General features: G+C 50.0%; 1 protein-coding gene across 1 annotated transcript in view; it reads right to left on the minus strand.

Moving 5' to 3' along the window:
* Positions 1 to 3086: 3086 nt before the first annotated feature.
* Positions 3087 to 16298, minus strand: part of LOC121843236 (rho GTPase-activating protein 18-like) — a gene marked incomplete at its 5' end in the record, with an annotated part of 28688 nt that continues 15476 nt past the window's right edge. The window contains one exon of the mRNA XM_042312806.1: positions 3087 to 6311. Coding sequence (XP_042168740.1) covers positions 6196 to 6311 — 116 coding nt within the window. The remainder of the gene's footprint in view (positions 6312 to 16298) is intronic.

The following is a 16298-nucleotide window of genomic DNA, read 5'->3' on the forward strand; positions in this document are numbered from 1 at the left end:
CTCATAGTCTACCATAATCTCATAGTCTACCATAGTCTTCTATAGTCTCATAGTCTTCCATAGTCTCATAGTCTCATAGTCTTCCATAGTCTCATAGTCTCATAGTTTCCCATAGTCTCATAGTCTTCCATAATCTCATAGTCTCATAGTCTCATAGTCTTCCATAATCTCATAGTCTCATAGTCTCATAGTCTTCCATAATCTCATAGTCTCATAGTCTCATAGTCTTCCATAGTCTCATAGTCTTCCATAGTCTCATAATCTCATAGTCTTTTCATAGTCTTCCGTAGTCTTCCATAGTCTTTCCATAGTTTTCTATAGTCCTATAGTCTCATAGTCTTCTATAGTCTTCTATAGTCTAATAGTCTCATAGTCTCATAGTCTTCTATAGTCTTCTATAGTCTCATAGTCTTCCATAGTCTCATAGTCTCATAGTTTCCCATAGTCTCATAGTCTTCCATAATCTCATAGTCTCATAGTCTTCCATAATCTCATAGTCTCATAGTCTCATAGTCTTCCATAGTCTCATAGTCTTCCATAATCTCATAGTCTCATAGTCTTCCAAGGTCTCATAGTCTTCCATAATCTCATAGTCTCATAGTCTAACATAATCTCATAGTCTCATAATCTCATAGTCTTTTCATAGTCTTCTGTAGTCTTCCATAGTCTTTCCATAGTTTTCTATAGTCTCATAGTCTCATAGTCTTCTATACTCTTCTATAGTCTTCCATAGTCTCATAGACTTCTATAGTCTACTACAGTCTTCTATAGTCTCATAGTCTTCTATAGTCGCATAGTCTTCCATAGTCCTCTATAGTCTCATAGTCTCATAGTCTTCTATAGTCTCATAGTCTTCCATAGTCTTCTATAGTCTTCTATAGTCTTCTATAGTCTCATAGTCTCATAGTATTCTATAGTTTTCTATAGTCTTCTATAGTCTCATAGTCTCATAGTCTTCTATAGTCTCATAGTCTTCCATAGTCTTCTATAGTCTTCTATAGCCTTCTATAGTCTTCTAAAATCTTCTATAGTCTCATAGTCTTCTATAATCTTCTATAGTCTTCTATAGTCTTCTCTAGTCTTCCATAGTCTCATAGATTTCTATAGTCTTCTATAGTCTTCTCTAGTCTTCCATAGTCTTCCATAGTCTCATAGTCTTCTATAGTCTCATAGTCTTCCATAGTCTTCTATAGTCTTCTATAGTCTCATAGTCTCATAGTCTTCTATAGTCTTCTATAGTCTTCTATAGTCTCATAGTCTTCTATAGTCTCATAGTCTCATAGTCTTCTATAGTCTCATAGTCTTCCATAGTCTTCTATAGTCTTCTATAGTCTTCTATAGTCTCATAGTCTCATAGTATTCTATAGTTTTCTATAGTCTTCTATAGTCTCATAGTCTCATAGTCTTCTATAGTCTCATAGTCTTCCATAGTCTTCTATAGTCTTCTATAGCCTTCTATAGTCTTCTAAAATCTTCTATAGTCTCATAGTCTTCTATAATCTTCTATAGTCTTCTATAGTCTTCTCTAGTCTTCCATAGTCTCATAGATTTCTATAGTCTTCTATAGTCTTCTCTAGTCTTCCATAGTCTCATAGTCTTCTATAGTCTCATAGTCTTCCATAGTCTTCTATAGTCTTCTATAGTCTTCCATAGTCTCATAGTCTCATAGTCTTCTATAGTCTTCTATAGTCTTCTATAGTCCCATAGTCTTCTATAGTCTCATAGTCTTCCATAGTCTTCCATAGTCTTCTATAGTCTTCTATAGTCTTCTATAGTCTCATAGTTCCATAGTCTCATAGTCTTCTAGTCTACCATAGTCTCATAGTCTCATAGTCTTCCATAGTCTCATAGTTGTCCATAGTCTCATAGTCTACCATAGTCTCATAGTCTTCCATAGTCTCATAGTCTCATAGTTTCCCATAGTCTCATAGTCTCATAGTCTCATAGTTTTCCATAGTCTCATAGTCTTCCATAGTCACATAGTCTCATAGTCTTCCACAGTCTCATAGTCTTCCAAAATCTCATCATCTCATAGCCTTCCATAGTCTCATAGTCTAACATAATCTCATAGTCTCATAGTCTAACATAATCTCATTGTCTCATAGTCTCATAGTCTTCTATAGTCTCATAGTCTTTCATAGTCTCATAGTCTTCCACAGTCTTCAATAGTCGCATAGTCTCATAGTCTTTTCATAGTCTTCCGTAGTCTTCCATAGTCTTTCCATAGTCTTCCATATTCTTTCCATAGTGTTTATAGTCTGCCATAGTCTTTCCATAGTTTTTATAGTCTTCCATAGTCTTTTCATAGTATTTTCAAAGTATTCCATAGTCTCATAGTCTTTTCATAGTCTGTCATATTCTCATAGTCTTCCATAGTCCTCCATAGTCTTCCATAGTCCTCCATAGTCTTCCATAGTCTCATAGTCTTCCATAGTCCTCCATAGTCTTTCATCGTCCCATAGTCTTCCATAGTCTCATAGTCTTCCATAGTTACATACATTTGGCGCCCTGCACATTCACTGGCTGTTGTTGAGGTGGGGACGCTACCGTCCCGAATATCCCAGAGAGGTTAATAATGTTTACATATCTTACATTACTCATCTCTGTGAGGACGTTGGTAAAAGGAAAAATGCAGAGTCAGGCGCAGGACACAGTTCTGAGTAATCATCCATAATTTATTCCAAAATAAGTAAGATTCCAACAAGGTACAAATACAATAATCCCAAGCACGAACAACGAGAACCCACATGACAAACAATAACGTACAAAACAGTGTATGATCAAGACAAAACAACACGAAAATGAAACATAGATCGGTGGTGTCTAGAAAGCCGGTGACGTCGACCGCCGAACACCGCCCGAAGGAGGAGAGGGGCCAACTTCGGCCGAAGTCGTGACAATCTCATATGTATATACTGTGTTTAATGCCATCTATTGCATCTTGCCTATGCCACTCTGTCATTGCTCATCCATATATTTATATGTATATATTCTTATTCCATTCCTTTACTTAGATTTGTGTGTATCAGGTAGTTGTTGGGGAATTATTCGATTACTTGTTAGATATTACTGCACTGTCGGAACTAGAAGCACAAGCATTTCGATACACTCACATTAACATCTGCTAACCATGTGTATGTGACCAATAACATTTGATTTGATGTAGAAATTCCATAGTCTTTCCATAGTATTTCTGTAAATTCAATATATGTGAAATAACAAACAGTTCACAATATTATTTTCACATTTATTGAGAAATCTTTAAAAAAAAATGTTTTATACAAAAGATATTTGCACCAGGCCTACCTAAATTACTTTCACTTGACAAGAGTAGAAAATAATTGCTTTTGTAAACAGTACAAATACACCTACTGCGTGCAGTAATTCCATACAGGGTTTTGGTTCTAAACCATATATACTGAACTAGCATTGTAACCTACAGTAGGGTAAATGTCTTTCAGAGCACTACGGTAGCATTTGATTGTGAGTACATTATTACAAAGCAAAGTCCATTCATTGAAGACATTCAGTCTACTCAGGTTATTACAGTAAAATACATTTCTCTATTTTCCATTACTCCTCATACATGTGTTTTTGACGTCACGTCCTAGTGTAGAAAACACGGAACATTGAACATTCCAATATGTCAGTTCTCCACATGCTGTACATGTGGCCCATGTTATTGGTCAGCTGTTTGCGTGTGTGTTTGCATCAATATCTCCTCATGTACTGTGGACTGGGGTGTATAGTGTCACTACTTCCCCTGAGGGAGAACAGAGCTTTAGAGGTGACCTAGTTCCACTGATTAACGTCAGCAGAAGGCCGTGTGTGTGTGTGTGTGTTCCATCAGTGCTTTGTACCGGGGTACTGAACTGTGCCATGGACTCAGGACTCAACCCAATTGGGCTTGTGTAATGAAGCAAGCACACACACACACACGCACACACGCACACACATGCACGTGCGCACGCACGCACGCACACACACACACACACACACACACACACACACACACACACACACACACACACACACACACACACACAGAGATAATAACATCCGTAATAACACCCAGATATTACCCTCTCTATCAACCAGAAGAACTGACTCCTCTGTGGTAATGTTCATGGAATGCATGAACCAATGCATGAACCAATGCATGAACCACTGCATGAACCACTGCATGAACCACTGCATGAACCACTGCATGAACCAATGCATGAACCACTGCATGAACCAATGCATGAACCACTGCATGAACCAATGCATGAACCACTGCATGAACCACTGCATGAACCAATGCATGAACCACTGCATGAACCAATGCATGAACCACTGCATGAACCACTGCATGAACCACTGCATGAACCAATGCATGAACCACTGCATGAACCAATACATGAACCACTGCATGAACCAATACATGAACCACTGCATGAACCAATACATGAACCACTGCATGAACCACTGCATGAACCACTGCATGAACCACTGCATGAACCACTGCATGAACCACTGCATGAACCAATACATGAACCAATACATGAACCACTGCATGAACCAATACATGAACCACTGCATGAACCACTGCATGAACCAATACACCGTGACGATGCATCAGTAGGTCGTGTGACAGACAGGGAATTACACCGTGTGATGGATGCTGGCTGTCATTACACTGCTGCTTGGTTCTCTCTCCTAAAATGGCAGCACAATAGAACAGAAGGCTGTGGCTCTGACTCTGTACTGAGCAATGACTGAACCAATGACTGAACCAGTGACTGCTGTGACTGAGATGAGATCTATGCAGTTTGTTACATTCTTGTTGTCATTTCTGAGGAGACTGGTAGCTAAACATACATTCATGGTAGGTTGTAGATGTGTAAATTCATGGTAGATTGTAGATGTGTAAATTCATGGTAGGTTGTAGATGTGTAAATTCATAGTAGGTTGTAGATGTGTAAATTCATGATAGGTTGTAGATGTATAAATTCATGGTAGGTTGTAGATGTGTAAATTCATGATATGTTGTAGATGTGTAAATTCATGATAGGCTGTCATATAGAACATGTGTATACTTTATATTGATGTGATGGTGCAATGTCCAAGCTTCCTCAAAACGTGTAAACACTATTCATAGATTTCATATAAAAGTGTACTCTGAAGAAGTGATGACACATGGGTAATAGGATGAGAGAATAAATATGCAGAACCGCAGCAAAGTACAACTGATCAAAACATTTACAAGAATAAGAAGACTGTCTGAAAAGAGTCCCCGAAAAGAGTGGGTGAGCTTACATGACTGTTATGTTACGATCAGAAACACCTTTTCAACCATTTCCAAGGAGAACATTAATGACTACATACATATACATACAGATACATCCAATCAATTATAAATAGTCAATCCATCGTGATATTCAATACTTCATAAAATCCTTCAAAAACAAAAAAAAAACAAACAGAAAGGTTGAAGTCCAGCTTCACTGTCTTAAACAACAGTTCCCTTTAGGGGTACTGTAATCATGTCTTAGAGATTGACCTTTGATCACTTAGAGAGAACTATGCCCTCTGTCCCCTGTGTTTAGGGCCTCTTATAGAGCCATCAGAGGCCAAGAGCCATCAGGGACAGGGACCTAAGAGTCCCTGTCCCTTACATCAGTTCATCAGAGTACCTGACTTTCCCTCTGTGTGACATTAAAGAAATAGACAAACAAGGAAAAGAGATATACTGTGCATGTGCCTCTCTTATTACTTTGTGATCAAATGGCATGAGTAGAAGGAATGGAGAGAGAGTGGGAGAGAAAGAAAGAGAGACTCGGAGGCAGCTGCATCAGATTCCCATCTGGGCTTCTGCGGATGCTGGGAAGTGATTGGCTGAGAGCCTGAGAGCTTAGCTGACAAGCCAGGAAGCAGACTGAGACACAAGCTCAGCCACTCCTCCACCTGAAGTCTGGAGGTGGGGTGTTTTTCCACAGTAGCTGCTTTACTTCTCCTAGTCTGGTCTCCTCCGCAATGGGCAGAGAGAGGGCTCAGCCTTGAGGTGGTTTGTGGTGGCAGCATCCTCTTCTCCTCTACTCCACCTGGTCTCCCTCCTCCTCTGGCTGGCTCTTGGAGCCCCCTGCTGGTCTCTCCCTCCTCCTCTGGCTGGCTCTTGGAGCCCCCTGCTGGTCTCTCCCTCCTCCTGCGACTGTCTTATATCTGCAGTCCCTTACTGGTGGTCAGCGGTTTGTGTTTGATGACCCACTCTCCACTGGGGTTGTTGTTGTACAGGTCCAGGAGATGGGTCTCTGGGTCCAAGCAGTGCTCACCTACAGGACAGAACAGAACAACACAAGGCAGAGTCAATACTGACGGACAGATTTTGTAATGGAACATGTTTTTATACAGGTTATTCTCATTCAGATAAAATCTCTTCTGCGAGAGAGATATTGAAAACAGTTTGAAACTAAAAACTTAAACTCTGCCTTGTTTTTGGTCCGTGAATGCACATACATTATGAGTGGCATGTGAATGATTGGGTCCAGTACATAACAGTGCAGTAGCTACATGTGGAAGCATTTGTCTGCTCTGATAACTTCAGATGCACACCGTTGGCTCCCCCTCCCTCTTTCTCTCCCTCTCCCCTCCCCCTTCTCTTCCTCTCTCACCCTCTCTCTTTCTCTCCCCCTCTCTCTTCCTCCCTCAAACTCCCCTCTCTTTCTCTCCCCGCTCTGCTTCTTTCTCTATCCCCCTCTCTCCCTATGCCCCTCTCTCCCTCTCGCTCCCCCTCTCTCCCCCTCTCTATCCCCCTCTCTCATGCTCTCATGCTCTCTCTCTCCCCCTCTCGCTCTTTCTCTCCCCGCTCTTCCCCCTCTCTCTCCTTCTCCCCCTCCCTCTTTTTCTCCCTCTCTCTCCTTCTCTATCCCCTGTTTCCCTCTCTCTCTCTCCCTCCTCTACCCCTATCTAGCCCCCCTCTACCCCTCTCTCACCCACTCCCCTAACCCTCTCTCAGCCCTCCTCACTCTCCAGTTCATTGCGTAAGGCCTGGCCAGCGTAATCAGTTCAATCAGCAGAAAGACATGCACATGTCAGAGTCACTCATGTAACCTTCTAATGTGGCTCTCAGCCTGATTACAGCAAACCGGGATTCAACGTCTATTTGAAATCATTTTGAACTGTGCTTGATTGAGCTTGCCTGGGTATGGGGTGGAGGCTGGTAGATAGACTGGGTATGGGGTGGAGGCTGGTGGATAGACTGGGTATGGGGTGGAGGCTGGTAGATAGACTGGGTATGGGGTGGAGGCTGGTAGATAGACTGGGTATGGGGTGGAGGCTGGTAGATAGACTGGGTATGGGGTGGAGGCTGGTAGATAGACTGGGTATGGGGTGGAGGCTGGTAGATAGACTGGGTATGGGGTGGAGGCTGGTAGATAGACTGGGTATGGGGTGGAGGCTGGTAGATAGTCTGGGTATGGGGTGGAGGCTGGTGGATAGACTGGGTATGGGGTGGAGGCTGGTGGATACACTGGGTATGTGGTGGAGGCTGGTAGATAGACTGGGTATGGGGTGGAGGCTGGTGGATAGACTGGGTATGGGGTGGAGACTGGTGGATAGACTGGGTATGGGGTGGAGGCTGGTGGATAGACTGGGTATGGGGTGGAGGCTGGTGGATAGACTGGGTATGGGGTGGAGGCTGGTAGGTAGCCTGGGTATGGGGTGGAGGCTGGTAGATCGACTGGGTATGGGGTGGAGGCTGGTAGATAGACTGGGTATGGGGTGGAGGATGGTAGGTAGACTGGGTATGGGGTGGAGGCTGGTAGATAGACTGGGTATGGGGTGGAGGCTGGTAGATAGACTGGGTATGGGGTGGAGGCTGGTAGATAGACTGGGTATGGGGTGGAGGCTGGTAGATAGTCTGGGTATGGGGTGGAGGCTGGTAGATAGACTGGGTATGGGGTGGAGGCTGGTGGATAGACTGGGTATGGGGTGGAGACTGGTGGATAGACTGGGTATGGGGTGGAAGCTGGTGGATAGACTGGGTATGGGGTGGAGGCTGGTGGATAGACTGGGTATGGGGTGGAGGCTGGTAGGTAGCCTGGGTATGGGGTGGAGGCTGGTAGATAGACTGGGTATGGGGTGGAGACTGGTGGATAGACTGGGTATGGGGTGGAAGCTGGTGGATAGACTGGGTATGGGGTGGAGGCTGGTGGATAGACTGGGTATGGGGTGGAGGCTGGTAGGTAGCCTGGGTATGGGGTGGAGGCTGGTAGATAGACTGGGTATGGGGTGGAGGCTGGTAGATAGACTGGGTATGGGTTGGAGGATGGTAGGTAGACTGGGTATGGGGTGGAGGCTGGTGGATAGACTGGGTATGGGGTGGAGGCTGGTAGATAGACTGGGTATGGGGTGGAGGCTGGTGGATAGACTGGGTATGGGGTGGAGACTGGTGGATAGACTGGGTATGGGGTGGAGGCTGGTGGATAGACTGGGTATGGGGTGGAGGCTGGTGGATAGACTGGGTATGGGGTGGAGGCTGGTAGGTAGCCTGGGTATGGGGTGGAGGCTGGTAGATAGACTGGGTATGGGATGGAGGCTGGTAGATAGACTGGGTATGGGGTGGAGGCTGGTAGATAGACTGGGTATGGGGTGGAGGCTGGTAGATAGACTGGGTATGGGGTGGAGGCTGGTAGATAGACTGGGTATGGGGTGGAGGCTGGTAGATAGTCTGGGTATGCGGTGGAGGCTGGTAGATAGACTGGGTATGGGGTGGAGGCTGGTGGATAGACTGGGTATGGGGTGGAGACTGGTGGATAGACTGGGTATGGGGTGGAGGCTGGTGGATAGACTGGGTATGGGGTGGAGGCTGGTGGATAGACTGGGTATGGGGTGGAGGCTGGTAGGTAGCCTGGGTATGGGGTGGAGGCTGGTAGATAGACTGGGTATGGGGTGGAGGCTGGTAGATAGACTGGGTATGGGGTGGAGGATGGTAGGTAGACTGGGTATGGGGTGGAGGCTGGTAGATAGACTGGGTATGGGGTGGAGGCTGGTAGATAGACTGGGTATGGGGTGGAGGCTGGTAGATAGACTGGGTATGGGGTGGAGGCTGGTAGATAGTCTGGGTATGGGGTGGAGGCTGGTAGATAGACTGGGTATGGGGTGGAGGCTGGTAGATAGTCTGGGTATGGGGTAGAGGCTGGTAGATAGACTGGGTATGGGGTGGAGGCGGGTAGATAGACTGGGTATGGGTTGGAGGATGGTAGGTAGACTGGGTATGGGGTGGAGGCTGGTGGATAGACTGGGTATGGGGTGGAGGCTGGTAGATAGACTGGGTATGGGGTGGAGGCTGGTGGATAGACTGGGTATGGGGTGGAGACTGGTGGATAGACTGGGTATGGGGTGGAGGCTGGTGGATAGACTGGGTATGGGGTGGAGGCTGGTGGATAGACTGGGTATGGGGTGGAGGCTGGTAGGTAGCCTGGGTATGGGGTGGAGGCTGGTAGATAGACTGGGTATGGGATGGAGGCTGGTAGATAGACTGGGTATGGGGTGGAGGATGGTAGGTAGACTGGGTATGGGGTGGAGGCTGGTAGATAGACTGGGTATGGGGTGGAGGCTGGTAGATAGACTGAGTATGGGGTGGAGGCTGGTAGATAGACTGGGTATGGGGTGGAGGCTGGTAGATAGTCTGGGTATGCGGTGGAGGCTGGTAGATAGACTGGGTATGGGGTGGAGGCTGGTGGATAGACTGGGTATGGGGTGGAGACTGGTGGATAGACTGGGTATGGGGTGGAGGCTGGTGGATAGACTGGGTATGGGGTGGAGGCTGGTGGATAGACTGGGTATGGGGTGGAGGCTGGTAGGTAGCCTGGGTATGGGGTGGAGGCTGGTAGATAGACTGGGTATGGGGTGGAGGCTGGTAGATAGACTGGGTATGGGGTGGAGGATGGTAGGTAGACTGGGTATGGGGTGGAGGCTGGTAGATAGACTGGGTATGGGGTGGAGGCTGGTAGATAGACTGGGTATGGGGTGGAGGCTGGTAGATAGACTGGGTATGGGGTGGAGGCTGGTAGATAGTCTGGGTATGGGGTGGAGGCTGGTAGATAGACTGGGTATGGGGTGGAGGCTGGTAGATAGTCTGGGTATGGGGTGGAGGCTGGTAGATAGACTGGATATGGGGTGGAGGCTGGTAGATAGACTGGGTATGGGGTGGAGGCTGGTAGATAGACTGGGTATGGGGTGGAGGCTGGTAGATAGACTGGGTATGGGGTGGAGGCTGGTAGATAGTCTGGGTATGGGGTAGAGGCTGGTAGATAGACTGGGTATGGGGTGGAGGCGGGTAGATAGACTGGGTATGGGGTGGAGGCTGGTAGATAGACTGGGTATGAGGTGGAGGCTGGTAGATAGACTGGGTATGGGGTGGAGGCTGGTAGATAGTCTGGGTAAGGGGTGGAGGCTGGTAGATAGTCTGGGTATGGGGTGGAGGCTGGTAGATATTCTGGGTATGGGGTGGAGGCTGGTAGATAGACTGGGTATGGGGTGGAGGCTGGTAGATAGACTGGGTATGGGGTGGAGGCTGGTAGATAGACTGGGTATGGGGTGGAGGCTGGTAGATAGACTGGGTATGGGGTGGAGGCTGGTAGATAGACTGGGTATGGGGTGGAGGCTGGTAGATAGACTGGGTATGGGGTGGAGGCTGGTAGATAGACTGGGTATGGGGTGGAGGCTGGTAGATAGACTGGGTATGGGGTGGAGGCTGGTAGATAGACTGGGTATGGGGTGGAGGCTGGTAGATATTCTGGGTATGGGGTGGAGGCTGGTAGATAGACTGGGTATGGGGTGGAGGCTGGTAGATAGACTGGGTATGGGGTGGAGGCTGGTAGATAGACTGGGTATGGGGTGGAGGCTGGTAGATAGACTGGGTATGGGGTGGAGGCTGGTAGATAGACTGGGTATGGGGTGGAGGCTGGTAGATAGACTGGGTATGGGGTGGAGGCTGGTAGATAGACTGGGTATGAGGTGGAGGCTGGTAGATAGACTGGGTATGGGGTGGAGGCTGGTAGATAGTCTGGGTATGGGGTGGAGGCTGGTAGATAGTCTGGGTATGGGGTGGAGGCTGGTAGATAGTCTGGGTATGGGGTGGAGGCTGGTAGATAGACTGGGTATGGGGTGGAGGCTGGTAGATAGACTGGGTATGGGGTGGAGGCTGGTAGATAGACTGGGTATGGGGTGGAGGCTGGTAGATAGACTGGGTATGGGGTGGAGGCTGGTAGATAGACTGGGTATGGGGTGGAGGCTGGTAGATAGACTGGGTATGGGGTGGAGGCTGGTAGATAGACTGGGTATGGGGTGGAGGCTGGTAGATAGTCTGGGTATGGGGTGGAGGCTGGTGGATAGACTGGGTATGGGGTGGAGGCTGGTAGGTAGCCTGGGTATGGGGTGGAGGCTGGTAGATAGACTGGGTATGGGGTGGAGGCTGGTAGATAGACTGGGTATGGGGTGGAGGCTGGTAGATAGACTGGGTATGGGGTGGAGGCTGGTAGATAGACTGGGTATGGGGTGGAGGCTGGTAGATAGACTGGGTATGGGGTGGAGGCTGGTAGATAGACTGGGTATGGGGTGGAGGCTGGTAGATAGTCTGGGTATGGGGTGGAGGCTGGTAGATAGACTGGGTATGGGGTGGAGGCTGGTGGATAGACTGGGTATGGGGTGGAGACTGGTAGATAGACTGGGTATGGGGTGGAGGCTGGTAGATAGACTGGGTATGGGGTGGAGGCTGGTGGATAGACTGGGTATGGGGTGGAGGCTGGTAGGTAGCCTGGGTATGGGGTGGAGGCTGGTAGATAGACTGGGTATGGGGTGGAGGCTGGTAGATAGACTGGGTATGGGGTGGAGGATGGTAGGTAGACTGGATATGGGGTGGAGGCTGGTAGATAGACTGGGTATGGGGTGGAGGCTGGTAGATAGACTGGGTATGGGGTGGAGGCTGGTAGATAGACTGGGTATGGGGTGGAGGCTGGTAGATAGTCTGGGTATGGGGTGGAGGCTGGTAGATAGACTGGGTATGGGGTGGAGGCTGGTAGATAGACTGGGTATGGGGTGGAGGCTGGTAGATAGACTGGGTATGGGGTGGAGGCTGGTAGATAGACTGGGTATGGGGTGGAGGCTGGTAGATAGACTGGGTATGGGGTGGAGGCTGGTAGATAGACTGGGTATGGGGTGGAGGCTGGTAGATAGACTGGGTATGGGGTGGAGGCTGGTAGATAGACTGGGTATGGGGTGGAGGCTGGTAGATAGACTGGGTATGGGGTGGAGGCTGGTAGATAGACTGGGTATGGGGTGGAGGCTGGTAGATACTGGGTATGGGGTGGAGGCTGGCAGTACTGGGTATGGGGTGGAGGCTGGTAGATAGACTGGGTATGGGGTGGAGGCTGGTAGATAGACTGGGTATGGGGTGGAGGCTGGTAGATAGACTGGGTATGGGGTGGAGGCTGGTAGATAGACTGGGTATGGGGTGGAGGCTGGTAGATAGACTGGGTATGGGGGTGGAGGCTGGTAGATAGACTGGGTATGGGGTGGAGGCTGGTAGATAGACTGGGTATGGGGTGGAGGCTGGTAGATAGACTGGGTATGGGGTGGAGGCTGGTAGATAGACTGGGTATGGGGTGGAGGCTGGTAGATAGACTGGGTATGGGGTGGAGGCTGGTAGATAGACTGGGTATGGGGTGGAGGCTGGTAGATAGTCTGGGTATGGGGTGGAGGCTGGTAGATAGACTGGGTATGGGGTGGAGGCTGGTAGATAGACTGGGTATGGGGTGGAGGCTGGTAGATAGACTGGGTATGGGGTGGAGGCTGGTAGATAGACTGGGTATGGGGTGGAGGCTGGTAGATAGACTGGGTATGGGGTGGAGGCTGGTAGATAGACTGGGTATGGGGTGGAGGCTGGTAGATAGACTGGGTATGGGGTGGAGGCTGGTAGATAGACTGGGTATGGGGTGGAGGCTGGTAGATAGACTGGGTATGGGGTGGAGGCTGGTAGATAGTCTGGGTATGGGGTGGAGGCTGGTAGATAGACTGGGTATGGGGTGGAGGCTGGTAGATAGACTGGGTATGGGGTGGAGGCTGGTAGATAGACTGGGTATGGGGTGGAGGCTGGTAGATAGACTGGGTATGGGGTGGAGGCTGGTGGATAGACTGGGTATGGGGTGGAGGCTGGTAGATAGACTGGGTATGGGGTGGAGGCTGGTAGATAGACTGGGTATGGGGTGGAGGCTGGTGGATAGACTGGGTATGGGGTGGAGGCTGGTAGATAGACTGGGTATGGGGTGGAGGCTGGTAGATAGACTGGGTATGGGGTGGAGGCTGGTAGATAGACTGGGTATGGGGTGGAGGCTGGTAGATAGACTGGGTATGGGGTGGAGGCTGGTAGATAGACTGGGTATGGGGTGGAGGCTGGTAGATAGACTGGGTATGGGGTGGAGGCTGGTAGATAGACTGGGTATGGGGTGGAGGCTGGTAGATAGACTGGGTATGGGGTGGAGGCTGGTAGATAGACTGGGTATGGGGTGGAGGCTGGTAGATAGACTGGGTATGGGGTGGAGGCTGGTAGATAGACTGGGTATGGGGTGGAGGCTGGTAGATAGACTGGGTATGGGGTGGAGGCTGGGGTGGAGGCTGATAGATAGACTGGGTATGGGGTGGAGGCTGGTAGATAGTCTGGGTATGGGGTGGAGGCTGGTAGATAGACTGGGTATGGGGTGGAGGCTGGTAGATAGACTGGGTATGGGGTGGAGGCTGGTAGATAGACTGGGTATGGGGTGGAGGCTGGTAGATAGACTGGGTATGGGGTGGAGGCTGGTAGATAGACTGGGTATGGGGTGGAGGCTGGTAGATAGACTGGGTATGGGGTGGAGGCTGGTAGATAGACTGGGTATGGGGTGGAGGCTGGTAGATAGACTGGGTATGGGGTGGAGGCTGGTAGATAGACTGGGTATGGGGTGGAGGCTGGTAGATAGACTGGGTATGGGGTGGAGGCTGGTAGATAGTCTGGGTATGGGGTGGAGGGGTAGATAGAGGCTGGCTGGTAGATAGACTGGGTATGGGGTGGAGGCTGGTAGATAGACTGGGTATGGGGTGGAGGCTGGTAGATAGACTGGGTATGGGGTGGAGGCTGGTAGATAGACTGGGTATGGGGTGGAGGCTGGTAGATAGACTGGGTATGGGGTGGAGGCTGGTAGATAGACTGGGTATGGGGTGGAGGCTGGTAGATAGACTGGGTATGGGGTGTCTGGGTAGACTGGGGTGGAGGCTGGTAGATAGACTGGGTATGGGGTGGAGGCTGGTAGATAGACTGGGTATGGGGTGGAGGCTGGTAGATAGACTGGGTATGGGGTGGAGGCTGGTAGATAGACTGGGTATGGGGTGGAGGCTGGTAGATAGACTGGGTATGGGGTGGAGGCTGGTAGATAGACTGGGTATGGGGTGGAGGCTGGTAGATAGACTGGGTATGGGGTGGAGGCTGGTAGATAGACTGGGTATGGGGTGGAGGCTGGTAGATAGACTGGGTATGGGGTGGAGGCTGGTAGATAGACTGGGTATGGGGTGGAGGCTGGTAGATAGACTGGGTATGGGGTGGAGGCTGGTAGATAGACTGGGTATGGGGTGGAGGCTGGTAGATAGACTGGGTATGGGGTGGAGGCTGGTAGATAGACTGGGTATGGGGTGGAGGCTGGTAGATAGACTGGGTATGGGGTGGAGGCTGGTAGATAGACTGGGTATAGAGGCTGGGTGGGTATGGGGTGGAGGCTGGTAGATAGACTGGGTATGGGGTGGAGGCTGGTAGATAGACTGGGTATGGGGTGGAGGCTGGTAGATAGACTGGGTATGGGGTGGAGGCTGGTAGATAGACTGGGTATGGGGTGGAGGCTGGTAGATAGACTGGGTATGGGGTGGAGGCTGGTAGATAGACTGGGTATGGGGTGGAGGCTGGTAGATAGACTGGGTATGGGGTGGAGGCTGGTAGATAGACTGGGTATGGGGTGGAGGCTGGTAGATAGACTGGGTGGGTATGGGGTGGAGGCTGGTAGATAGACTGGGTATGGGGTGGAGGCTGGTAGATAGACTGGGTATGGGGTGGAGGCTGGTAGATAGACTGGGTATGGGGTGGAGGCTGTAGATAGATAGTGGAGGCTGGGTAGACTGGGTGGAGGCTGGTAGATAGACTGGGTATGGGGGTGGAGGCTGGTAGATAGACTGGGTATGGGGTGGAGGCTGGTAGATAGACTGGGTATGGGGTGGAGGCTGGTAGATAGACTGGGTATGGGGTGGAGGCTGGTAGATAGACTGGGTATGGGGTGGAGGCTGGTAGATAGACTGGGTATGGGGTGGAGGCTGGTAGATAGACTGGGTATGGGGTGGAGGCTGGTAGATAGACTGGGTATGGGGTGGAGGCTGGTAGATAGACTGGGTATGGGGTGGAGGCTGGTAGATAGACTGGGTATGGGGTGGAGGCTGGTAGATAGACTGGGTATGGGGTGGAGGCTGGTAGATAGACTGGGTATGGGGTGGAGGCTGGTAGATAGTCTGGGTATGGGGTGGAGGCTGGGATAGACTATGGGGTGGAGGCTGGTAGATAGACTGGGTATGGGGTGGAGGCTGGTAGATAGACTGGGTATGGGGTGGGGTGGAGGCTGGGGTGGAGGCTGATGGAAGACTGGGTATGGGGTGGAGGCTGGTAGATAGACTGGGTATGGGGTGGAGGCTGGTAGATAGACTGGGTATGGGGTGGAGGCTGGTAGATAGACTGGGTATGGGGTGGAGGCTGGTAGATAGACTGGGTATGGGGTGGAGGCTGGTAGATAGACTGGGTATGGGGTGGAGGCTGGTAGATAGACTGGGTATGGGGTGGAGGCTGGTAGATAGACTGGGTATGGGTGGAGGCTGGTAGATAGACTGGGTATGGGGTGGAGGCTGGTAGATAGACTGGGTATGGGGTGGAGGCTGGTAGATAGACTGGGTATGGGGTGGAGGCTGGTAGATAGACTGGGTATGGGGTGGAGGCTGGTAGATAGACTGGGTATGGGGTGGAGGCTGGTAGATAGACTGGGTATGGGGTGGAGGCTGGTAGATAGACTGGGTATGGGGTGGAGGCTGGAGGCTGGGTATGGGGTGGAGGCTGGTAGAGACTGGGTATGGGGTGGAGGCTGGTAGATAGACTGGGTATGGGGTGGAGGCTGGTAGATAGACTGGGGGTATAGATAGCCTGGGTATGGGGTGGAGGCTGGTAGATAGACTGGGTATGGGGTGGAGGCTGGTAGATA

The sequence above is a fragment of the Oncorhynchus tshawytscha genome, unplaced genomic scaffold, assembly GCF_018296145.1.
Source record: "Oncorhynchus tshawytscha isolate Ot180627B unplaced genomic scaffold, Otsh_v2.0 Un_contig_3454_pilon_pilon, whole genome shotgun sequence".
Lineage (NCBI taxonomy): Eukaryota > Metazoa > Chordata > Actinopteri > Salmoniformes > Salmonidae > Oncorhynchus > Oncorhynchus tshawytscha.